At 40.2% G+C, this 27,544-nt stretch overlaps 1 protein-coding gene across 5 annotated transcripts in view; it reads right to left on the bottom strand.

Annotated features, from left to right (window-relative positions):
- The window catches only part of Slc44a1 (solute carrier family 44 member 1), a 177,252-nt gene that overhangs the window by 90,482 nt on the left and 59,226 nt on the right, over window positions 1–27,544 (bottom strand). For 4 of the 5 annotated variants that reach the window (XM_060379916.1, XM_060379915.1, XM_060379914.1 and 1 more), the window contains one exon: window positions 11,703–11,839. The exons of the other annotated variant lie outside the window; for it this stretch is intronic. In XM_060379916.1, the coding sequence (XP_060235899.1) occupies window positions 11,703–11,839 (137 nt within the window). The remainder of the gene's footprint in view (window positions 1–11,702; window positions 11,840–27,544) is intronic. 5 annotated transcript variants of the gene reach the window in all.

The raw sequence follows: 27,544 nt of genomic DNA, 5'->3' as shown, positions 1-27,544 counted from the left end.
TCTAAGTGAGGGTTGATCATCTTAACTCCTTCTTGTTTAGCTTTCTTAGGTGTATATATTTTAGTATGTTTATTGTAGCTCATAAGTCTAGTATCCACTTATAAGTGAGTAGATACTGTGTGTGTCTTTCTGCTTCTGGGATACCTCACTCAGGATGATCTTTTCTAGATCCAACCATTTGCCTACAAATTTCATGATTTCCTTGTTTTTAATTGTATTCCATTGTGTAAATGTACCACAATTTCTGTATCTGTTCCTCAGTTGAGGGACATCTGGGTTGTTTCCAGGTTCTGGGTATTACGAATAAAGCTGCTATTAACATGGATGAACAAATGTCCTTGTTGTGTACTTGAGCATATTTTGGATATATGCCTAAGAGTGGTATAGCTGGATCTTGAGGAAGCACTATTCCTAATTGTCTGAGAAAGCGCCAGATTGATTTCCAAAGAGGTTGTACAAGTTTACATTCCCACCAGCAATGGAGGAGGGTTCCCCTTTCTCCACAACCTCTCCAGCATGTGTTGTCACTTGAGTTTTTGATCTTAGCCATTCTGATGGGTGTAAGGTGAAATCTCAGGGTCATTTTGATTTGCATCTCCCTGATGGCTAAGGATATTGAATATTTCTTTAAGTGTTTCTCTGCCATTCTACATTCCTTTACAGAGAATTCTCTGTTTAGCTCTGTACCCCATTTTTTAAATTGGATTACTTGATTTGTTGCTTTTTAACTTCTTGAGTTCTTTATAAATTCTGGATATTAGCCCTCTGTCAGATATAGGGTTGGTGAAGATTCTTTCCCAGTCTGTAAGCTGTCATTTTGTTCTGATGACAATGTCTTTTGCTTTACAGAAGCTTTTCAGTTTCATGAGGTCCCATTTATTGATTGTTGCTCTTAGAGCCTGTGCTGTTGGTGTTCTGTTCAGGAAGTTGTCTCCTGTGCCAATGAGTTCTAGGCTCTTTCCCACGTTTTCTTCTAACCAATTTAGTGTGTCTGGTTTTATGTTGAGATCTTTGAACCACTTGGACTTTAGTTTTGTGCAGGGTGATAACATAATTCTTTACAGACCTTGAAACAAAAATTCTCAACTTCATATGGAAAAACAAAAAACCCAGAATTTCCAAAACAATCCTGCACAACAACAGATCACCAGGAGGTATCCCATTCCTCATCTCAAGCTGTACTACAGAGCAATAGTAATAAAAACTTCATGGTATTGGCATAGAAACAGAATGGTGGATCAATGGAACCGAATAGAAGACTCAGAAATAAACCCACACACCTATGGATACTTGATTTTTGACAAAGAAGCCAGCACCATTCAACGGAAAAAAAAAAATCAGCATCTTCAACAAATGGTGCTGGTCCAACTGGATGTCTACATGCAGAAAAACGAAAATAGATGCATATTTATTACCCTGCACAACATTAAAATAATTTTTAACTATTTTTCTTTCATGTTGATGAAATTTCTTTACAAGGTAAGCACATGGGCTAAGGATATGTTGGGTGGTAAAATGTTTGCAGCTCTAGCTTTTATCTTGAATACTTAAGGGGGAACAGAAGAGTTAAAAACGAATCTGTATTATCTGTACTATTATCTGTAATGTCTTAAGATAATGCTGGTTCCATTCATAGCATCTTTGGAGGAAACATGACACCAACCAAATATTTTAGTTTAATCCTAAAAACAGAAATCCTATTGAGAAATACCCGTTTTTAAAAAAGGTGACCGTGACAACAAATGCAGAGCCCAGCATGACTGTGGACTTTTTGAGCTTTAACAGTCAACACTTCTCTCAGACCAAGATGGAATCAATGTGCAAAATGTGAAAGGCACTAACTAGAGTACTTTGTGTTGTGTCCCAGCTGCTAAACACATTGCTTTCATCTGAATTCAATGGACACAGCCTCCACCCCTCCGCCTTCCTTCCTTCCTTTAGAGAAGGAGGTCACCAGGTGCAACAAGGCTCAATTTTATAAATACTTTCTCAGAATAATGTGCAGTGAAAGGATAATAGCTTTATCTCCAATGGTCTTCTGGGCCTCAGGCCAGTACTGAGGAGATCCTGTACTAAACAGACTAAAGGGAAAGGGACCTTCATAATACCTAAGCAGCAACAATCATAAGACACTTTCCATTGCCTCCTGCTCAGACTTGATAGATGGAGAAGGCTCAATCAAGCACATGGAAAAAACCCTTGCAATGCAAACATTTTACAGTTGTTTTTTCTTTTCACGTTATTCATGAATGTGTTTTCAGTGGCCATTTTAAATGCAGCACCTAATACTTTCTAAACAATGCCTACCAATCACAAAAGGCTTATACCCAAGGACTTAGACATACAGGCCTTTTTAAATGCGAAAGCAGGGTTAAACACACACATACACACACACACACACACACACACACACACTTGAATAATGAAAAGTCAAAAACTAAAAACAAAAGCAAGCTAATCTAAAGCACACCAGAGGCAATCCATTCAACTCAGCCAGTGTTATTCAAAAGCTATCAAAAGGAGTAATCTTAGAAGCCTAGCAGGTATACAAACATTTATCACGGTAAATGTTTGCTATAACCCCCAGAATGTTTAGCGTCTATGATATTTCAAATGCCTTAAAATACTCAATTATTTATTCTTTAGTTCAACTGTGGTTATATTAACCCTGTGAGCTCTATTCTATTACTATACTCCAGAAGTTACAGATGAGACAAAGGGAGAAGAAGAGGGAGGAGGAGGGAGGAAAAGAGAAAGAGAAAGAGAATCAGTGAGCTGTCTACAAATAAAATTCTCTGTTCATTATGCCATTATGTTTTTATGTTATTCATCAAAATCATAACCAGGCAAATATTCTATAAGGTTCCATGCCCAAATATGCACCCATCCGTTGACTAGTATCTTTTACTGGTATCTAAAACACAAACAAACAAACGAAATTATTTCCAATACCTACTTTTTCATGTACTTTAATCCTGGTTAGAGTTCCACCATCCATGAAGTCCCCAGAGTGAAATATATCTTTATCTGATTTTTTTTTTCTTTCATACAATTGACACTGGTGAAGACATGAAGCCCTGTCAGTAAGACTTTCTATGTTATCTTAGACCTTCATGGTCTGCTGGCTCATTTTAAATCTCTCCCAATGGGCTTTTCTTCACCTGTCACATGACACTCAGGAGGGTCTTCGGAAAATAGAGGTTCCGTGTTTTATAACCCTATATAAAGATATAGCTTACCCTCCTTAAACTCCTGGCCTTTCTAAAGCAGGATGGGACCTCCAAGTGTAGCCTCATTTTAACCCTGCTGCTGAGTGCATCTGCTCTCCTTCTGCTTGAGCCGTCTAGTACAGACTAGTATCTGAGTACGGTTCTGCTGACGTCTGAGAAGAATTTTCCAAACACCACCTCCTCTCAAGTCTTCTCTGGCCTACCCAGGAAGACATTCACCACTCAGCTCCATTACAGAATACAGTGTCTTATTTGGCAAATTTTCCATCTATCATCTCTATGTTCAGTATGTGAGCTCTTTGAGAACTGTAACATTTCCAAGTGGATAGGTGAAGCTGGAAACCATATACTTGGTGCATCAGATTACATACAATGTTCAGTACATACAATGTTTCAGTACATGCTATAAAACTAGTTTCTCAGTCTTGGTATTATGATAGGTTGTAGCAGACATTGTTGGTTATAGAGAACGGTCCTAAGTGATGCAGGCATTTATCAGCACTGTTGGCTCTCCCCACTGGATTCTACTAGCTTCCCCCTAAACCCTTGCTCAAGCAACATCTGAACATGTCTAAACACTGCCAAATATTGTCAGGTAGCACCATTACAGTACAAAAACAAAAACAAAAAACAAACAAACAAAAAGACTAACACCTGAATTACTTGAAATAAAGATATAGCATAAAGGTAATATTTTGCAAGCTGATATTTTTTGCCCTTAAATTGATATTTCACTTACCATCACAGTAATCTTTATAAGCATTAAAATATAAAAAGCAGATCCCCTCAAATATAATTTAGAAATTTGTATTAAATAGAAAAAAAATCTCAAATGTGAATGTTTTCATTATAAAAATCAAATTCTACTGCCTTGTGAAGTCTAATGAATTTAACTTCCATTTTTCTAATTGGGAAAATACTGTGCATTTATAATCTGGCAAAAATCACTTTTCCAGTTTCAATCTCATGAAATGTGTGGACATATTTATAAATCCCAAGAAGCACCTATCGATAGAAATTAGCCAGGTGGTAGCACCTTGTCAACTGGTAGGTACTCAGTAAATATTTGCTAAGTGAATTTTTAGTATCTCCACCCAAGACTTCTAGGTGTTGTGAGGACACGTCTGCTCCTGCAGGACTGCAAGTCTCTTTAATGTGGAACTACTGTATGTATCTCTGGTGCACACTTCATGGATATTAATTATTTGTGTGAAGGAATTAGTTTACATTATCAACTGCAAACATTTCTTTTTTTATCTTTCTTTTATACCTTTCTAAATAATCAAATATCCTGGTCTCTGACTTGAAAGCAATTAAATCATCTGCTGGGATAGATCACTGTACTCGTTTACACACATTACCCAGTCCAGCCTTCTGCATCATTATGTAAAAACAAAAATCTATACTAATTGTTTGCTTTAAATTATGTTGTTGCCGACTGAGGTTGCTGCACAGTGATCTGACATCGACTATAAACTTAACGGCCAGTGACCATCAAAGGCTTATTAGTATTCACAAGCAGTTAATTTTATCTAAATGTCACACCATTTTGTTAAAATTTTTAATGGCAAAACAATAATCATTCTGGAAGCACCACTCACCATGGCTGTACTCAAAATGTGTCCACGATCCAGAAGGGAGACCAGAACATCTCAGAATTACATGAACTATTATACATCAAAGAAGCACTTTTAAATTGTGGTATTTTTAAATATACTATAAATGAGATGCAAACAAGGAAAAAAAAAACCTGTCATAGTTTGCTATTATGTTAGGCAAGACAGTGGGAGTCTGTGTGTGTGAGTGAGTGTGTGTGAGTAATAAAATAGAGTAATGAAAATGATAATAAGTGTCCTATGTGAAATATTCCCAACAACTGAGGAATATGTGAGATTCAGATGTCACTTACAGGAGAGATGTTCATTTCTAAAGCGCTTGTTAGGATTAAGCTAGAAAACTACGTAAAGCATCCGGGACAGCACACAGCACATAGTAGGGATCATAAATGGTATGCTGAAGCAAAACTCATGACTTAAATCACTCACTAAGACCCAGATGCTGGGTCTGAACAATGGGACTAGCGATGGCGGGCCAGACTGGCGCAGAGGAGAACAGCTGCAGAGCAAGTACTTGTCATCTTCCTTGTCACCTGTCATGATTTGCTTGGGTTCAGCTGACAGGCCCGCCCCACCCCCAGAAAACCAAAGCTAGCATCAGAAGAAGGTCAATTCATTCCTTCTATGATGTGCATGGTATTTGTGCTCTCAAAAAAAAAATCATAATAAGGACAGAAAGAAACTAGAAGGAAGGAAAGAGGGGGTGAGACAGGAATTCACACCCTGCTGAAACAAGAACTCAGATGGGAGCTCTCACCAGACAATTGCAATTTTCTCTGTAGGGCATAAGGTTGGGAAAGAGAAGGAACAAGAGGGCTTAAGAGAAGAAAAGGGACAGATAATCTCCTGAAGAGGGTGTAGAAGAAAGATAAATGAATGAAATGAATTATTTAGAGATGAATTTTTTAAAAACCGGTTTCACAGCAATTGTGGTTAGATTGGAGCTAAAAAAAATTTGCCTGCTGGTGGCAACACACATGGATACTGAATTGAGGATAAAGAAAGTAGAAAATTAGAGATTATTAAGTGGCAGTGGAGTCAGTTAGGAAGACCGAGTTCTTTGAGACAAGATCACGGGTACGCACTGTGTGGGCTCATGCACTGGGGCCTGGGTATTCAGAGATAAACGCAGCGTGATCCTGCCCCCGGGCAACTCACTCAGGACTGCAGAGATGTGATAACAAACTGATAGAAGTTTAATGTGGAGTCCTTACGGTTTTTGGTAACTCCAATTTTTTAAAGGCCATTTTAAAATCATTTTTATGCACTTGTGGTATTCACATCATATATCAATTATGACCCATAAGAAATTTACATTTATACATTTATCACCCAATTCACATATTAGAGAGTATACTTTCCTGTTATCTAGATGCGCCTGCTGCCTTTTAAAGCTCTTTGTAATACAGCAGCACCTCCACAGAACCAACCTAATTCCAGACATGTCTTTTAACCTCACCACTATCGTCAGACACATTTTACAAGTTTTCCACAAACATCCAAGAAAACCCTTCTTTCTTGCCTAGAAAAAAACAGAGATTTGAGAGAATACTGTATTTACCTAAAAATGTGTTTCTTATAAACATGGTTACAGGATCAAAGAGCTTTGTCTTAACAAACATTTTTACAGGTAATTTCTACAGGTAATAAAAGTTCATGTAAATCGGTGATTTCAAATGCTAGAAAGTACTTTCAAACGTTGTCATAAAAACTTAAAATTTGCCAGGTGGTGGTGGTAGCACACACCTTTAATCCCAGCACTCAGGGTTCAGAGGCAGGTAGATCTATGAGTTTGAGGCCAGCCTGGCTTACAGAGTAAGTTCCAGGACAGCCAGGGCTAACAGAAAACCCTGTCTTCCCAGAGACTCATACTCCAACCAAGAACTATTCATGGAGATAACCTAGAACCCCTGCACAGATGTAGCCCATGGCAGTTCAGTGTCCAAGTGGGTTACATAGTAATGGGGAGAGGAACTGCCTCTGACATAATCTGATTGGCCTGCTCTTTGATCACCACCCCCTGAGGGGGGAGCAGCCTTACCAGGCCACAGTAGAGGACAATGCAGCCACTTTTGATGAGAACTGATAGACTAAGATCAGAAAGGAGAGGAGAACCTCTCCTATCAGTGGACTTGGGGAGTGGCATGCATGCAGAAAGGGGAGGGAGGGGGGGATTGGGAGGGGAGGAGGGAGGGGCTTATGGGGGAATACAAAATGAATAAAGTGTAATTAATAAAAAATTTTAAAAAATAACTTAAAATTCTTTGAAAATGACTTATATTTTCATTCTGATAAGAAACATGTTGTCTTACCCTGCATTTTAAATAAGATTTAGAATTAGCACCCTAAAAGTAACTCACACATAATCTTTTGTTTCAAGAATATTTTTTAAAATTGTGGTAAAATACACATAGCGTGAAAGTTACCATGCTAACTATCTGTGGGAACACGGTCAGTGATGTTGAGTGTAATTACAGTGTTTACAACCAGCATCACCATCCAGGCCTAAAACCTTCTTCTACAGAAACTATAACTCTTTACACATTAAACACTAACTCCCTAATTTATCCCCATTCTAATGCCATCTACCATTCTACTCCCTGTCTTGAAAACTTGACTACTCTAAGGGCTTCAAATACGTGGATATTCCAACTGTGCTTGTCCTTCTGTGGAGGGCTTATTTCTCTTAGCACGACACCCTCAGTCTAACTACACAGAACTGTAGCCTGTGACTGGATTTACTTCTTTCTTCAAGCTAACTAATGTCATCATGTGTATATTAACAGCTTTCTTCATTTGTTTTTTGAGACATGAGCTGCCATGTTTAGCTTGAAAACCTTCTTGATCTATTAAGCTGTCTTTGGCACTTTGGTTGTCTCTGCCTCCTGACCTGTGACTGATGTTGGAGTGACATGGGTGTGCAACTATTTCTTCAGGACCTGTTTTCAATTCTTCCAAATCAACACCCAGAAGGGACGCGGCAGATTCAACAGAACCCCATGTTTCTGCAGCAGCGACATTACTCTGCATTCCATCAGCAGTGCCAACAGTTCTGGATTTTCTATAATCTCATCAACACTGTGATTTCCTTTTGAACGATGGATCTCATGGGCATCAACACTCACACACAGTATGTCTGAAAGAACATGTTAAAAGGTAGCCCAAGATAGACTAGAACTCTGAGTGCCAGATAAGTGAAATGGCTATGACATGATCTGGATATTAGCTACTGACCAAGTAGAAGATTTGCAAATATTTTCTCCTGTTTCATGGATTGATTCAACTCCGCTGTATCAAAGTTTGAGATTTGTTAATTTGCTAGTTCTAATTTTTTTTTGAGACAAGGTTTTGCCAAGTAGCCCATGCTAGACTTGACGTGTGACCGTCCTCCTTCCTTGGACCTAACTGCTGAGATTACAGGCACATGTCACCAGACCTGATTGTATAAAATTTTCAGCTTTGGCGCCATCCAATTCTACATATTTCTTTTGTTTCCTATGCTTCCTTTCTTTGTTATTTGGAGCCATTCAAGAAAGTACTGTGAAATCCAATCCCCTGCTGCCTTTGACTCTGTTTTGTTCTAAGAGTTTTAACTAAGCTTTTTAATGGGCTTTAATTATTCTCTCCTAGAGGTATGAAAATTTCCTCATTTATACCCACATCATCTCTTACAGAAAGCTCCTCTATGGAAGTAATACTGAGGTCTGTAAATGTGAGCTCAAAGGGCCTTTACTTCCTAACAGAGATTAAACTGTGTAGAAAGGCACAGGCAGCAACAAAAATGTTACAAAGACCAAAGAGGGATGTTGCTACTAACTCAACAGGAGAACGAAAGGACTCTCTTGGTGATGATGGTAAACTGGAATTATGGCACATCAGCTCCAGTTTTGTGTCATCAATCTGAAGAATAATGTAAGCTCTTTTGAAAAATTCAGAAAGTCCAATTCAGGGGTTGCTATCAAAGCAGATACTTGGCCATCTACATCCAAAGTTTCTTCTCTTTTGGAATTTTAATAAAGTTTTTATGTTGCCAACTAAAGTTACTCTTGTCCTTATCCTCTACAGTGCTTTTGGATGCTGTCATTACTACTGCTGCTGTGTGTTGTGAAACAGGATCTCACTACGGAGCTCCACCCTGCCTTGGAACTCAGCATGGACCTGCCCTTTCTTCTCAGGGTTGAGAATACAGGTGTACATCACCATTCCCAGATTCTTTATTATTCTTTATACCAACTGACTCCAAAGCCTAAAGGCGCTTCTTATCTGCTAAAGTATTTCTTAATTAATACTCCCGAAAGACAAAACTACACACTTCACTGGAAGTGTCTTCTCGAGACACTTAGACCACACTCAGTATCACATTTACTTATAGATTAGAAACAAAGCATGCCAGAGCAAGGCACAGGCCATCTCTCTTCAAGAGATCACAAGAGCAAGTCACACAGAGGACAAGGAATTAGCCTTCACCCGATACTCCTGGAGATGCCTCAGGCTCAAGGCACCAACACTCACACCCAGTATGTTTGAGGGGATACATTGGAAGATATTTTAAGATTAGACCATAGCTCTGAATGTCATGTAAGACATTCAGACTTCTTATCTTTACTACCTATGAGTTCTGAGCAATGGGTTAGTGATGACGGGAAACTCTGAGAACTGATGGAGAAACTGGATATAGGAGGATTCCCACATTCCACTGAAATAGAACAGTAGGGGTAGAGCTAACACCAACTTTCAGAAATATTTTTACCGGCTAAAGTCTTAAATGTTTTTCTTGTATTGATTTATCACAGAATCCTAATGAGGTGTGTTAGGCAGACACTGCTTTACATGACAGATGAGGGGCCGAGGCCTGAAACTACTAAGGTAAAGAAGCAACAATGTACCTGAGAGCCTGTGCTGTTACCCAGTAAACTACACCACCTAATAGGCACCCGTGTGTAAGGAACTCCATCCCATACCTCAGGTGAGGTATGAGTTACAAAGCTCACAACTGCAGCATAGGACTTAGCAAGACGAACGTGAGGTGGCACAGGGGCACAGAAAATGAGCTCTTGAGAAGTACCTGGGTCCCTTTCATCATCACCCATCACACACTCAGTATTCTTCACACATCCTTGTATTTATTTGGATGAGGACACCTGGGCTCAGAAAGCTCTTCTATCTCTTGTTATGGAGCCAGTAACAAAATCTGAGTGAGAATCGAGATCCTCACCAGGCCATGTCTTTCCTGATGTCTATGTTAAGGGCATGAGGTGGTAGACCAGGAACGTCACCACCTTCTTCTCCTGGGAGGACCAGCATCCTAGCTGAAGAATCTGAAGCCAGGCTGGAATAGGCATGGTTACAGCTCCAGGACTGTTTTAGCCAGCTACATGTTACATGCAGTGGATACTTGAGTCAAAAGTTGTTCAAAGGACTTAGCACCAGCCTTGGGCTTAGGCAGCAGGAAGAAGCCTTACATACAGATCATAAACATGGACCCTCAGCGTAGTTCAAAATATGGGCCAGAGGGGCTGAAAGCATCCGGTTCTCCATAAAGAGTGATTTTAAAAATACTCTAAAGAGAAGCGTGGCAAACCATGTGGGGCTGAGGACAGCACCTGGAAATAAGAATTTCCAAAGAGCAGAGCTGATTGCAGCAAACTGGCTCCACTGGTATTCTCTGATAATCCCAATCTTTTAACCTCAAAGTTCCTCAAAACTATTCTTGGAAAAGGTCATGATACAATATTAAATTTAAGAGGAGAACATAAAATTATATGTACACCAGCACACTGAAAAAGAACTGACGGCAGAAATTTGATTATAGTTCTTTATATTCGTTCCTGTAACTTTCGCCATTTGCTTTACACAAGCATATATTATACTGTTAGCACAGATTAAATATAGTCAGAGGGGGAAAGAGGGCCGAGAGACTGATTCAGAGATTCAAACAGAACTTGGAAAGAGGGAGAAACCTGAACTTTACACAGAGTATACTAATAATTCCAAATGACTCTCCAGCACACCTGGTCACAGCAAGATTAGCATTCACCTGTAACTCCAGCCCTTGGCTCTAGAGGCTCAGGCAAGAGCATCATTAGTTCATGTAACCAGCTCAGGAATGATCCCATCTCAAAACAATGAAACAAGAAATGTCCAACAAGTTGTATCAAAAGCATGTAAGGCATTTCTTTAAAAAGGACCAATTTGCACATCACAAGGACTTAACTCACAATTTCTCTGGAAAACACCCCACCCCAGGGAAATAAAGGTGTGAAATCTATTTCTGCTTTGTTTCTAGAGACAAGAGATCTTGCTACACAGACTAAACTAGCCTTGGGCGAAGCACTCCTCCTGCCTCGCCTCCTGGACGGCAGAGTTAGTCACACACCTCTGCCTCCAGCAAGTCTGGACTTTCAGCAGTCTCCCTGAATTGATTCTAGTGTTTCGTTTTCTTTGTTGTTTTGTTGCTGGGTTTGGTTTTTTGAGACAGGGTTTCTCTGTGCAGCTTTAGCTATTTTGGACTCGCTTTGTAGAGCACCCTGGCCTCAAACTCACAGAGATCTGCCTGCCTTTGTCTTCCCAAGTCCTGGGATTACAGCCATGTGCCACCAAGCCCGGCTGATTCTAGTATTTTTAAACTAGGAAATCTAAAATTACCTCAGCTTTTCTTTTTTCTTTCTTTCTTTCTTTCTTTCTTTCTTTCTTTCTTTCTTTCTTTCTTTCTTTCTATTTATTTATTTTTACCTCTTTAAAGTTCCTTTATGGCATATTTAGTATGAGGAAAAGTACATACTGGAATTCAAACATAAAGTATTTAACAGTGAGAATTGGAGATCAGTGTGCCAACTTGGACAGCCTAAAATCTCACCATTGATCTCTGCAAACTTCTGGACGTCACTCAAGGTTTTCAACTCTTGTCTTGGACATGCTGCTACACATAGTGCTATAGACTTGATCTTCCTGTTTATCAAGTCCAGATTGCATGGATCCAGAAAGAACACATACCTAAAGCATGGAGAAAAGAACCAAGATATTATTTTGCAAAACATAAATGGTTCACTTCATACTTGACTAAGCCCAAAAGGACAGATGCCATTGAGCTTCACAATCAGCATTCCTCAAATAGAACCATCAGTAAAAGCTTTGAAAACAATGACTTACAATGATAACAGAGAGAATGGAGTAATTGAAGGGCTTAATAGTTTTCATGACTTTTTTTCCTAATATTTACATTTTATCATGGGTAGATTTTATCATTAAAAATCATCATTTTCTTGCTGTGTTAAACTTGTACCAAATACTATTAGAATATCCCAATGTTGTGATGTAACATATGTTACAGTTGCCATGGAAACCACAAACTTTGGTTAATGGATAGTATTACGAAAATGAAAACATGTATATTAATAGACATATACTGATATGAATGGAAAGATGACTATAAACTAGAACATACAGAACATCACAGCTGTCTATGCACATCAGGGCTTTAATTTTCTTCCTTTTACTTTTCACGGTTCTCACTTTCTAAAAATAATGTAGATTACATTTTAATTGGAATATCCACAATAAATACTATGTATTTTTTAAATCTCATAGCAGTTATATAAACATAATACACACATCCTAAATTATGTTCTCTGTATTTTTGTATAATTACATTTTTTTTAGAGGGGAAGCTTAGGTGGAAATCACAGGGTTCAACAGATAAAATCAAAGAGAAGATAAAAACAACAGATACTATCACCTGTCCAAGAGAAAATGATGTCCAAACATACTCCAACAAGATAACAGAGTGCAGTGGTGCAAACCAAGAACGGGAGCAGAAGGACTTTCTCATTTGGCAAAAGTTGAAGAACCATAGTCCCATAGTTTTTTTTTTCAGAAAAAAAAAAAAACATTTTTTTTCTGAATCCATGGAAAATTTTACAACGTCAGCGGCCTTTCCAACAAACCACTTGAATCTATACTCCAAATACAACTAAACATTATAATTGGGTAATTACTTTTCTTAGCCTTTGGCTACAATCGAGTGAAGAAACAGGATTAGGCACAAAACCTAAAAAGCAGAAAGGATAAAGTCAATGCACAGGTGAAACAAGCGCTGTAAAAGACTGCCAGAAGAAATGGGGCAGAAGGTGCCAGGCAGGCCCTCACAGATGGAGTGGTAACACTATACATTCCCAGCCAGAGGACCATCCAGGAGGCCAGCAGGAAGGAAAAGCTCGAGCTGCAGCACAAATCAACAAGCTCTGAGAGACTCTAAAACCAGTCAAGATCCAAAAAGATAAAAGGAATGCAAAGATGCCAGATGTGGTTTGGAAGTAGGGTTCATGGACAGCGTGCACGGCAGAAAACAAGAAGGTCATTAGTACAGGCAGGCACAGAGAGAACGCGCTCAGAGACCCTTGGTAGAGACAAGCAGCCTCTCACTAATTCTCCCGCCATCTGTCCCACGCATCTGACTCAGAGGGTCTGTTCCTAGGACCACAGACAATGAGCTTCACAAAGACAGATTCTGGGCAGGGAACACTCAGGTCCTGGAAGAGGGTCAATCAACTAGCACTGCCGCCACTGCCAATAATAAGTGCTGTCCATGACAGCAGTAATGAACACAGCCAGTGCTTACTGAAGACTCGCGTGCCAGACACTCTAGAAAACTCCGGGTACATGTTTACACACAATGGTGAGCTGTGCTTCTGTGACAGCAGTGGATGGAGGGTTGGGGAGAGTCACTGAATACATGGTTCTTAATGATAAACAATGCCTTGAAGAGTATGTAGAGAAATCATATGACTGCAGAAAACAGACTTAGAGACCAGAAAAGGCGGCCAGAGGCTGCCAGGCCTCACAGCTGGGACGGGGCTAGAACAACGGCCTCCTAAGAATAGACATTTTGTCTGCTGTCCTGCTTCTGCCTCTTCCAGGGCTAAAACTGCCCTGGCTATATTCAGCTTATGCTCAAAAACAGCACAGTAGCTGTCTGTACTTGTACTGTGCCTTAGTTACACCAACCTGAGCCTGCGTTCTGGTTCCTTTTACCTTCTTTGGCCTCTCAAGCAGTGGAGATCACAGGGATGTACTAGCCTCAGTCCTCCCTCTAACAGTTCTTTGGCCTAGTTTAAGGAAAACGTTTTTCCATATTTGAAAAGCTACATAGCATTTATTCTATAACTGATGGAGCACACTTAACAGTGTACTTATGACAGTTCTTATAAGCCTCACCCGGAAAACAGCCTGACTTTTACAAAGCCTGTACTTGACAGTAAGCCACTCCACTCAACAACTCCTGAGCATGGCACAAAACAAGACCACAACACTAATACTTAGTTTTCATTTGGGAGAAGAATCTGCATAGATACCATTAGGCCTGAGAACAGGTCAAGTAAAACAAAAATGGGTTAAGAAGGTGGGTGGAAATCTACAATGTCTATAAAAACTATCAAATTAATATTGTCGATTATAGCTTGAGTACATGTTTCAGAAAACCCGTAACCCATAGAAACAAAATATGACCTTAATAGCACTTCCAGAAATGTATGCTAACGGGTACACATGCTTAGTAACCATAGCTTCCCTAGTCCCAACCTAAGAATATTAGACCCAATTCATACACACAAGCACTGTGAAAAACTACTTAGAGGCTCTAGGTTCTAACTGAGTTAATGCCTTTGGATGATGGAGGGCTTCCTCTCCTTTTGACAGTGAAATGAGCTGTCAACTATATTTACAAACAAGGCTAGCATCGGCAGGTGGGACTCAAGTAGTCTCCCTTCTCATGCTTTCATTCTATGTGGTTTCGGCTACCTGTGGCCAAGCAAAGCCAGGAAATAGTAAATGGAAAATTTCACAAATAAACAGTATGTAAGTTTTGAGTAATTTTTATTATCGTTATTGGTATGATTGCTTTACTTCGTGGTTAGTTATTGTCAGTTTCACTGTGCCTGATTTATTAATTAAACTTTATTACAGGTATGTACTTAAGAAAAATAATGGTACCCATGGGGTTTAGTACAATCCATGGCTCTAGACATCTGCACTGAGTCTTTGAATGCTTTCCATGAAGATGAGGGGACTCACTCATCTGACAACTACAGAGAGTGTTTTTCAACCAAGAGACACAGGATAAGAAGCAACAGAACACTGTCTGTCTCAGAGCTTATCCTAATTCACCTCTCACTGGCCTACGGCAGGGATGAGGATGGGGCACAGGAATGTCACAGAAGCTCAAATCTACTAATAACTTAGAAACAGCTTTGTTTAACTTTCACATCCTTCAGAGGACCTAGAGTGAATAAAGCACCCCGGTAGGAATGAAGGAAGGGCGAGAAACAACGAGAATACTCCAGATACTGAACAGCCCGGGCACCTGCAGGCACTGGCACATACGGTATGCACACAGCATGCTCGGGTGTTTCAGAAAAGAAAAGACATTTGCAAAGGGAATTGCCAAGGGTCCAGGTGAGCTTTGAACTTAAAGGTGTGACAGGCTCAGCAGTTAAAAGGGCAGGCTCCAAACAAAACCGAGGGCAGCGGGGATAGAAAACAAGAAGCCACAAAGCACCCAGCTGTGCTGCCAAGGAAAAGCTTCAGAGCTGTTGAGGCAGGGGGCGAAATACATGCTCCAGTTCAGGTGGCTTCTAGGGTTATCTGAGGAAGATAGGAAACAAATCCACTCTTAACTTGAAAGTCTAGAAATACACCACCAAATTATGTCTAAAAGGAAAGAAGAATAATCTAAGGAAAACGGTCTGTCTGCACAGTAAACAGGAGGACATATGCATCAAACATGAGAATGAGGCCACGGGGAAGAGGGGGCCACAAAACCCAGAAGGTCAGGAAGAGCCTCAGGAAAGAGGTGACTTGACAAGCTGTGCTCGGAGCAAGGAGATGAAACCCAATTATATGACGCCGCAGAAGGTTTTAAGGTAGCTTACACCTTCACCAAAGACAGGAGAAGGGAAAGAAAATAAGATTTACCACGGAGTTACTACACGGCACAAAGCCTGAGGCTGCATCCTCACAACACCGTAATTCAGAAGCCAAGGGAAGGGTCAGACGGTGAGTGACAACGGGAGGTCACACAGACTCAAAGTCTGACGCCCGAGAGTTATTCTTTCTGATCCTGATGGGAAATAGAGGACACGGACAGTCGGTGACAGGCTCACGACTGGCTGGTGAGATCAGGGCCCCAGCTGAAGGAACCGCGCCTACTCATGATTAAGTGGTTTACCTCGTGGGGACCAGCAGTCAAAGGATGAGCATTAAAACAGGAGTTAATCCACGAAAAAGCATCCCGTATTCTACAAACACTGCTAAGTGTTTACTCCCAGGGAAGGAGTTTTCATGCAAAAACTCTCAAAACACAAATTTTGAATGCAGAAAAAATCAAGAGACTACGGAAAAGGAAGACAGAAATATACAATTGGTCATTTCAAACTGGCATGATGGGTGATACGGTTAAAATGGCAGTAAAACCGTATAGTTTTGCAAGGAGGTGAGGGGGTGAAAGAAACCATTAGGGAGGGGGAAATCTGGGCTGCATTTTGAAACTGGGTAGGAATTTTCCAGACAGATGGGGAAGGGAGCACTCCAGGCAACGGAAACTGCATGCCTAAAAGCACAGAAGCATGAAAGAGCATATTTAAGGAACTGCAAATAATCGGGCAGGGCTGACTAGGGTGCAACATCAAAGAGGTATGTGCCAAGGAGAAGTGGGGACAAGAGGTGGCTGTCCTAAGAATTCAGGGGACCTTACATTCTGCCCCTAAGGCAATGTGTAGCCACATGGCCACCTCACAGTAAGACCCTGGTGTAACCAGCAGATCAAATTGAAGGCTGGGGCGCAGCAGTGCGGCTCAGGAGATGAGCCCTTGCCATTAAATTGCCTCCTGCTGCCATGGCAACTCTGCGGCAAGGCTTTTTGGAGAAAGAGGTGGCAAGCAGCTACCGGGTCTGCTGGCCGCCTCCTGCCGAATTTGGCTTCTCTCCTCTCTAATCAAGCATTGCGGCTGTAAAGCCGAGAAGCTGCCAGAAAAGCCCCTCCAATGCCTTCTGCTTGAGGGATCCCTGACACATGTCTTCCCCAGAGGGGAATAAAAATGGAGGCTGATCATTTGTCCAATTATTACCTGGAATCAGTTTACAATGTATGGCCACTTTCTACAGTGTGTTGTCCTCAGAGAGTCACCAAAAGGAAATACACAGCAGCAATGCAGGCTTTCCGCTCGTGCTAAATAACATCAGCGCAGGCCTTCTGCTGATGCGAAATGCAGGCTACAGAGCTTGAGGATCTGTTCTCCACCCATAGAAAGGTTTGCCCGGAGAGCCCTCTTGTTTCCTGTGAAGGCAGGACTGCAGCAAGGCAAGTCCAGGCATTACCCCAAGCTTGGAACCGAGTACCTACCCTACGGAGGATAGCTGACATAGCCCACAGAACTGTGGGAACAGCACAGCCAGACCAAGCTAACTAAGCTAGCCAACCACAACAACACAGTCAACTGAAGCATATTTGCCCCCAACATTCTGGAACAAAACATTAAGACGTAACCATAAGAGTGACATAGGAAGCTGTACAGTGTTTGTGACCGTCCCCCTCTGCCCTATGAGCACATACATTGTTATAATTTGAATATCTCTTCCTCAAAAGTCCATGTCCAAAGGTGGGGATGCAGCTCTGTGGTACAACACTTGCTTATCATGTACATGAAGGTTCAATCCCCCTCAAGAAAAAAAAAACAAAAAACAAAAAACAAAAAACACTAAACAACAATAAAACACCATTGAAATCTGTAGTTGTGGCAGCATTAGGAAGACCAGATGATTGTGAACTGCTGTCATGAAGGAACTAGTGCCAGCATCAGGAGACATGGGGCTGAAACAGGGAAGTGCTAATCTGATGTCCGTCAACCTGAACCAGACCCTGGCCTCCATACACACACACACACACACACACACCCTGCGTGCGTGAGTGCAAAGCTTTATGTGCTCATCACTTCCATTCAAGCCTTGTATATTTTAGTCATTTATCTGTTTTATTATCTGTCTAAACCACTAGAAATCACCTCTAGAAGAGCAGAGCCAGTTGCCTATTTAATCCATTCTATAGCCTCAGTGCCTAAATAATGTCTGGAATGAGAAAGGAACTCAATGCTCACTTACGGAATCACTAGAAAGACGTACTTGTATAAATTTTGCCAGGTAAGGATGAGGTGGAAAGGAAGTAGGGGAGAAGATATTTAAAATTGAAATAACCTCAGCTATTCAACAAAAAAAAGTTTAAACACCTCCTCTGCCAGACAGAGGGATAAGTAAGCAATAAGATTATAAACATGCCAATACTAGCCAGGCAGACATGTGGCTCATGCTTCCAATCCCAATACTTGGGAGGCTGGGGCAGAAAGTCTCAAGTTCACGGCCAGCCTAGGCTATCTACAGAATTCAAAGCCAGCCAGGGCTACACAGAAAGATCCTATCCCAGAAACCAAACACCACCACCAACAAACAAGATTACAAAGTCTCCTTCTCAGCATTCCTGGTACAGACGGCAAAAGGAGCTGTATGCAGTGCAAATGCTTCACCTGTGAAACAAGTCTGGCAAAGGAAGGATTTGATGGAGCTCTTGAGTGGCACCTAGGGCAGGGATGGGGGGGGAGGAGTATATGAAGAGGAGAGAGAACTAAAGGAACTATGACTGAATAAGAATCAGCAGGGTATGGAGAGAATCTGGTAGGAGCAGAGCACGTAGAGCCACGGGGTGAGAACACAGAAGTGGTCAGCATGGCTGGTGTGGACCGCAGTGAAACATGCAGAGGGTCAGCCAGGGTGCTGCAACTAGACGGTGGCCCTTAGAGCTATCAAAGAGGCAGGGCCACTTTGAGTTGGGAACTCACTTGCTGCAATGTGGAATAAAATGAACAATAGGTGAGTCAGACGGGTGGGAAAGAGGCTAAAGGATTTTTTTTTTAAACCAAGAAATGATGGCTTTGATTAAGGTGAGAAAAGAAATGAAAGAGGATTTCAAAACTACTCAGGAACAAGTAAGAAAGTATGATGATGTGATAAGGCAGGGAAGAGAAGAACATCCCATTGTGACCAGGATGTTTGGGCCGTTGTTTGTAACTCATTTCCATAAAAAAAAAAAAAAAAACCAAAAACTGTGAGTGCGGGGCACTGTGGCCAATGCCAATAATCCCAGCAATCACGAGGGAGGAGACTGGAGAATGTAAACCCAGGAACAGTTCGAAAAACACAGCAAGACTAACCCAAAACACAGACAAGAAGGGCGCTGTCCTCAGGAAGACACAGAGAGCACTGAAGGAGGAGCACCATGCCCTCCTTTAGAAAGCTCCAGTTTGACATCTTTGATACATTAACATTACAACAGAGGCATGGAGAAGCCAGAGGCAAAGATCTCCCATGTCTGCTTCCTCCTTACACATGTATGTAAGAGAAAAAATGTACTGAAGAACCTGAGTTTAGTTCTTTTGGTAGCTCACAACCACTCCTAACTCCAAGTCCAAGGGATATAATGACCTCTCCTGACCTCCACCAGCTATACAGGCAACACAAAACAAATAAATAATAAATCTAAGAAAATCTTTTAAAAGGGTATAAAAGATAAACGTTAGAATAAATTCAAAAGCCACTGACTATATCTTGTGCAAAACTGAGATATGAAAATAAATACTTCATAAAAACATTTCATGAGAGCTACCAAAAATAACTTTTCTATTTAGCAAAGATAACTAGAATACTGCCAAAACCATAATCAGAAGGAATGGTCTCAAATTCAGCTTTTCAAGCAATCACACCAAAAAATACTGTAGGTCATGAAACAATGGCAAAAGATTTTTGCTTTTTCTTAGTTTAAAAACTTTGTTGGGACAATCTGTGAAGACCGTGTTTTGCTTTACTTTAAGAAAGGGTCTCACTAAGTTGCCCTGGCTGCTCTCAAATTCACTGGCTCAAGGGACCTTTTGTTTCCTAAACCTTTTCAGTGTTGTGACTATAGGTAGGCCCAGGGACTGTAACAACAGGTAGGCACAGGAATTTTGATCAAAGTGGGACCCAGGGACCGTGACTATAGGGAGGCCCAGGAGCTACCACGTGTATGTACCACATGTGCCACAGTGTCCAGCTAAGTTCAATGTATTTAAGTATATACTATTGAATTGTTTGTCACAAAAATCCACTTGTGAAGTATTTTCATCCCTAAAGAGTTTCCATATCTAACAGCAGTCACTGCTCAGTTCTCTGTACTCAATACTACTACTCAACATGAGCTCAAAGCCAAAGCTCATCATACTCAAGGTATGTTTCAATATTTTACTCCGATTAGACACAGTATTCCATTGTATGAGATATACCACATCAGTTCACGTAAATCTGTGTAATGATAGTTAGAATTTGGGGGAGCCTTCACTAGTCACCTCCTCTATTTCCCAAATAAGGACACAGAGACCTATTAGATTTATTCAACAAGCTTTAAGGCACTAGAGCTGGGCAGATTTTTCTTGTATTCTAACCCTCTATGCTAGTTTGGCTACTTCCCAGCTACATGGCCCAGTTCTGTCTGGGCTGCTTCTGCTCCATCAGGTCAGTCTTCATGGCTACCTCCTTGTAGTTATGTCCATTCTTTCAACTCTTCTTCCTTCTCCTACTATCAACATTGCTGTTAGCATTAATATATACATCTCTGTGTGTACATGTGTTTTTATTTCTTCTAGGTAGATTTCAAGAAGTAGACTTACTAGGCCATACTATGTTGGACATTTTGAGAAATAGTCGGTGTTTACCAAGGAAGCTGTTCCATTTTAAACTCCTATTGCAATATATGAGTCTCCAATTTCTCCAAGTGCTTGTCAATATTTAAAAATAGGTATCAACCAAATTGTGGTATACAATACAATGGAATAATTTTAAATTATCATTCTTCTAGTGAAAGAAAAAGTAGCTCTGGTTCTTCTTTGTATTTCACTGGTGGCTAGTGATATTCAATATGTTTCAAAAAAATTTTTTTAAATTTTACTTCCTGTGGATGGGCATTTTGCCTGCATGTATGTCTGTGTGAGGGTGTCAAAAACCCTGGAATTGGAGTTACAAACAACTGTGAGGTGTCATGTGGGTGCTGGTAATTGAACCTGGGTCCTCTGGAAGAGCAGCCAGTACTCTTAACCACTGAGCCATCTCTCCAGCCCTTTCAAAAGACTATTTATGCACATTGCCTTTCCTTTCCTTTGGAGAGTTATCCCTTGACTCTCTCGCCCATCACAGATTTCTATCCATTTGTACCAAAGAGGCAGACACAGGCACTAGATGCTGTTGCAGCACTATGAAAAAAATATTACAAAAAAAAAAAAGTTAAATAGTAAGGATAAACAAGGACAAAAGATCAGTTAGGAGGCAATATAGGAGCCAAAGATCAGGCTAAAGAATAGATGCAGTGATGAAACAAAACGAAACATGCACACTGCAAAAACAAGCTTGTTGCCAAAGTAAGGCGGTTTCAACTTAGCTGAGTTGATTTTATAGATTAATGACAGGTGATGACAAGACCAAACTGTGGCTCTGTAACTATGGAAGAGTGAATCCTGAAAGCATTCACTAAGGAAAACTTGAACACTTCCCAGGACGAAAGTGAGAATCAATGGGGGAGGATATGGAAAAGAGCTTTGTAAGTACACACATGTAACATGGGCTAAACGCCTTCCCATCTGGACTAAAAGGAGAAGCAGGCCACAAATAGCAATTAACATTCACAACTCCAGGCACAGTGTGAAGGCTCATATGTCACATTTATTCATCCCAAACACCACTGCATGGCCATACTACCAACAAGGCTCTTAGCGCCAAGTTTTACTGTTGTTATTCCTTACAGTGCAAATTCTTCCTTAATTGTCTCTCCGTTCTCAATTCCATGAACAATTCAACTCATCATAGAAAAATTAAAAATGCGGTTTCCATTATATTGCTTTTATCTTTTCATTAGAGAATCAGAATTTTCATAATCAAACATGCCAACCTTGTTATGACTTAATTTCTTTATTGTTTCAACAATGTACAAATTATCCCCTCTTCAATATGACATACAATATTCACTTCATCTGGAATTTAGTTTGTATGGTATGAGATCAAAATAAGACTACATATAGCATTCTTTACATTACCATCCAACCCAGTATTTTTTTTAATTTTTTTTTTTTTGTTAAGTGACAGTTGCTTTTACATGTTCTACTCCTGAGTTTTAATATATTACTACCATTTAGTTTCCATGACCGTATGTACCTACCTTTAGACAGTTCTTATTCTTGGAACATGATTTAGTCTAGAACAGCAATCCCTCCACTGTTTCCCTAGTTCCCTATGGCAACTATAGATATACAATCTTTATGAGAAATCCTCAATCCCATGTCTTGTCTGGCCAGCACATCAATTGCCAACAGTATATAGTTTTATTGTTCTGTGGGGTGGAGATAAACTTGAACCTGAGACCTGCGAGGTAAGTGTTTTACTACTTAGTCACCCCTCTATCTCTCCAAGTGTTAACATTTAAAATCGAAGCTAGACAGATGGTTCAGAAGAGCACTGTTCTTGCAGAAGACCTGAGTTTACTTCCCAGCACTCCCATGGCAGCTCACAATCATCTCTAACAGCAGTTCCACAGGACCTAATACTTTCTTCTGACTTCTGTGGGTACCACACATACATGCGATACATAAACATACATGTAAGAAAAACATTTATAAACATAAAATAAGATAAACCTTTAAAAATATAAAATCAAAATTAAAAGACTAACAAGTTTATGTGCTCTCCTCACTCTTCATTAACCTGTGCTACCCATCAATGTATTAAAGAAGACTCTAACTTGTCAACAGGTATCTGACCTCACTTGAAAAATGGGATGGGAAGATGACTCAGCAGTTAACATCTTGCTGCAAAATGGAGAGAACCAGAGTTCAGAGTTCAGATACCTAGAAGCCACGCAAATAGCTGGTGAGCATGCTGGTCTACCTGTCATTCCACTGTTTGAAGACAGAGACACAGAGTAAGTCAGTAATAACTCACTCACTACATAGGTGAGCTCTGGGTTAAACTGAGAAACTCTCTCAAAAAATAAGGTGGAAGAAGACTCCCAACACCAAGCTTGGACTTCCATGTATCCATACATACAACCGTTTCCACTCAAAACATGCTTACACACACACACACACACACACACACACACACACACACGAAAAGAAAAACAACCCTAGCATCAAAGTCTCCTATACCTACATTCTGTATCTTAGCTGGAACCACACAAAATCATCATGTGTGGAGTCCCAAGGACCCAGTATCTCCTAACATCTTACACCTGGTCTATTTACGTGACTTACAGTGTTTGCCTGGTGGCTTTAGTTCTCATCCTCTTTGCCTGGTTCTCATCCTCTGGTGAAACCCACAAGCCCCTCTTTCTGTTTTCAAAACCAGAAACTGGTAGTTTGGTAATCGGCTTCAGTAACTACACTTAGCTTAAACACCTGGTCTAACCTATCAAACACAACAAACCTATTGCAAGGCTCAAACACTCCCTCTCAGGTACCATCTGTTTTACAATATACATGTCTACTTTTAATACTCTGAAATTATTTTGTGAGCAAGAATAATTTTTTAAAAGGATTTTTCACTTGAGAAAAATTGATATCTGCTTTTTATTTTCTGATTTATACCACCAACCAGGATTAATTCACCATCCTGTTGGGGTCTTAACTGGTACTGTATTAAATCTATAAATTAACCTGGGTTGCACTGTTGTATTTACTGCATTAACACTACCCACTAGGAGGAGATTTCATATCTATTATTATTCTGCTTTCCTTCTATTAAAATATTATAATTCTCTGCACTTGGCAGCATGTAAATATGCATGTGTGTGCAGGTACACAAAAAGACTTTAAAAAGAGAATACTTCTCTTTTTCATTATTTTTCAGCATAACAAAATAAACGACTGAATTTATTTAGGCATATGTTTTATAACTTGCAATTTAAGCCTCTCGTTTACGCATGTTTTGTTGCACCTGCTAAACAGGCCACATTGTATTATTTTTCTCCCTAATGGCATATATACATCCCATTTATTTCTTATATGATTTGCTGTAACTAGTTATTTAAAACAACAGTATGCAAAGGAAGCATCCCATTTATTTCAGGTAAATTATTTGTCTCTACATAACCTTGGTAGCTGACCCTACTAGAGACTTCTTTTATGCCTTCAAACTTCAATTGTCAAGAAAAAGTGCCAATGGGGATAACAAGCCCTTCTGATAAATGTTGCTGGGACACTTGCCAATCTTGTCTACTTTTTTCATCTCATCTAAACTGTTTAAAAGTACTCACAAAAATAAGATTTAGTTCCAGGACAGTCTCGGCTACACAGTGAAACAATGTCTCAAACAAACAAACCACAAAAACTATATTAAAAGCTCTTAAATAAAGCATAGAAAAAAATCTTTGTGATTCTGGGGAAAAGCAATAAATTCTTAGAACAGACAATAGCACAAACCCTCCCTTGTCAAAAGATGCCGTAAGAGAGCTGGGGAGATGGCCCAGCGGGTGAAGCGCTGCACAAGCCAAGACCTGAGATCAATCTGCACAACCAGGCGAACAGCTCAGTGTGGTAAAGGACACTTGTAACTCAACACCGGGAGGAGACAGCAGGATCTCTGGCACTCGCTGGCCACCCTAGTTTAACAGTCCTAGCAAAAGACCGTATCTAGAAAAGAAGGCAGCTCACAAGAAACACCACTCAAGACTGACCTTTAGCCTACACACAGAGATGCCACTGAGAAAACAAAGAGAGGGCTCAGTGGCCGAGCACACCTGCTGCTCTTACAGAGGACCCCACTTTAACCCCGAGGACCCCACTTTAACCCCGAGGACCCGACTTTAACCCCGAGGACCCCACTTTAACCCCGAGGACCCCACTTTAACCCCTAGCACCCACATCTAGTAACTCACACCTGCCTGTAATTCCAGCTAAAAGGGACCCAACACCTGTTTCTGGTCTTCTTGAGCACCCACACATTCCCCAAGAAAACAAAAGGGTAAAACACAGACTACAGAAAATATCACCAAAATATGTAACCAACAAAGAAAGGTCTTGTATCCAGATCATAAAGGACTTGTACTGAGATTGTAAACCATGATTGAAATTCTTTTATAAAAACGAAATTGCTTTAAAAAAAATGTGTGAAAGGCGGGATGGGAGGGAAAAAAATGTGTGAAAGACATAAGTATGTCACAAGATAAATGAACAGTCACTACTTTAAAAAATGTTCAGTATCACTGGTCATTAAGAATATGGGAATTAAGAACAAATAGAAAGACTGAAAAATGAAATGTGAATTATAACTACAAGACAATAAGGTACCATTATACACCCACCAGAATATCTAAAAATAGACAACACAAAATGCCACAAGGAGACAGAGCAATTAGAACCTCCCACTTTCCTGAGATGCAAATGGTGCAACCACTCTGAAACAATGTGAGAACATCCAAATCTTAGCATCAACCCAAGAATACTGCAATGTATGGCCTTACAAAATCATGTCCATAAGCTTCCAAACCAGCTTTACTCATGATAGTAAGAAAGTATTTTTTAATTTTAAAAAAATGCTGAATAAGTAAAATATGATACAGTCATAAAATGAAATATTACCCAGCAATTTTAAAAGGAATAAACTATTGGTATATTTATAAAATATTAATAACATTTTTATGCTATGTTTTTTTAAAGTAAAAAAAAATCCAGGTATGGTGGTGCAAAACAGACAAACTAAAAACTAAAAAGGAAAAAAAAAAGATTCAGACAAAACACTACATATCTCATGCTCTCACATATAAGAATCCTCTAAAAAATAAAAAAAAATAAAAATTAAAAAAAGGGTTAAACTGTATTAACAAAAAGCAGACCAGCGGCTGCCTGGGTTATCCAGGACAAGGAAAGGCTGACTAGGAAAGGGCACAAGGTTATTTTCCAGCAACAAGAGAGGTGTGGATCATTGTAGACAGTGCTTAATTGTATGTACTCACCAAAATCTAAATGAATATATTATCCTCGATAAAACCATAAAATAAAGTATTTAAAATTTCTTCTTGAAAATACCCTTGGCAAACTCCAACCAACCTAATCTAAGCCACTGGTAGCAGGTAAGAATTCAACCTTATTTAGAGAAGGCGCCCAATTTTGCTCTTGGTTTTGGGAGTTACTCTCTACATCTAAGAGTATCTTCGTTCCACTGGGTCTTGGGTCACAGCACACAGCCTTACAACACTGTCTACGATGAGGGTAGATACTGTAAGGACAGTTTAGGGACAGATTATTCTAGAAAGACCACCATCATTGTGTAGACCAGGCATTTGGGATCAGGTGGTATCCCTGTGACCTGTGATGCTGAGAGCTTAAGACTAAGCCATCTACATATGCTGACGATGAAATAGCACACACCAGGTTCAAGTGAGCTTCCTAGTTGCCCATCTCCATATTTTATACATCATTGTTAGGCAAGTGGTGTGCCCCAACTCCACCTTGTTCCCCTCCTTCTATGGAGAAGAACAATGTGTTCCTCCTGGGGAGTAAACTAGAAGCATGACTATAATAGCTTTCAGTGACTTTTGTGAGTTCCTCTGACAAATTCTTGAGCCCAACAGTAATTGGGCTCTGAACCTACATCCAGCAGCGGACGTATGGGTGGTCATGGAAAAACGGCATGCCTTTCAGCTCCCCAGGTGCCCTCAGTTCAGGTCCAGATACACTCACATCCACAGACAGGTGCAAAACAATGAAACTCCTCGTTGGTGGTTAATGATTATCTCAAGTATGTTACAAGTATAGTACAAAGGTCTCTCAACAGCTTTTAAAATAATCATTATGTTGCCAGGTTAACAAGGAACCAACAGAGCAAGCATGGACACCAGCTGCCTAACTTAGATATGGCAAGTGTGTATGTTAGTCCTGCATCAAAGGAAACTAATCACCCTACCTGAGCTGCATTCATGGAATGCAACTCTGTTATTTAGAATCTGAACAATTTTGGCTTCCATCTCCTGTATTCCCTAAAGATGAAGTATACAGATTGTGTCCTTTGCTACTGCTAGCAGTCTTAGTCACAGGAAGTATTATGATAATGGACAGAATCCCACTAGAAATTACATTTCTTTTAAATTAAAGCTAAGAAGTAATGGGCTCACAAAATATAACAAAAATTATTTTCCAAATATGCCTTCATAAACTTACCTTTTGAAAATTAAGATTTCACAACTTCTAATGTTTTCTATGAGACAAAAGTGTGGAAAACTTGAATATATGAATCCAACGTTTCATTAGCGTTGGATTGTTAGTGTTTCTGAATGTTGATGATGCTTGTGGGACAGGAAGTGTACAAATGCAGGTTCATGTGAGGTCTCTATGGTTCCTTCTCATTTCACGCTAAACCAGAAGAGGCAGCAAGCTGAGGTTGGCATCTGAAAGCATTTGATGGGAGACTGGGGTTGGTGATTTCCTTCAGAGCAAACATGCTCAAAAGACTGAGAACATACCGCATATTGAGAACACAGTTCCCTATTGAAACTAACTGTGGAAAGAAGCAGGTCAGCTGCTAGGCTGCTCTGCAGAACACTGTGAAAGTAAAGCTCCAGTACAATGAATAAACGAGCTACATTTT

This window comes from Meriones unguiculatus, chromosome 3, assembly GCF_030254825.1.
Source record: "Meriones unguiculatus strain TT.TT164.6M chromosome 3, Bangor_MerUng_6.1, whole genome shotgun sequence".
NCBI classification, from domain to species: Eukaryota; Metazoa; Chordata; class Mammalia; order Rodentia; family Muridae; genus Meriones; species Meriones unguiculatus.
The sequence above is the reverse complement of the archived record's forward strand: the minus strand, read 5'-3'. Positions and strand labels throughout refer to the sequence as shown.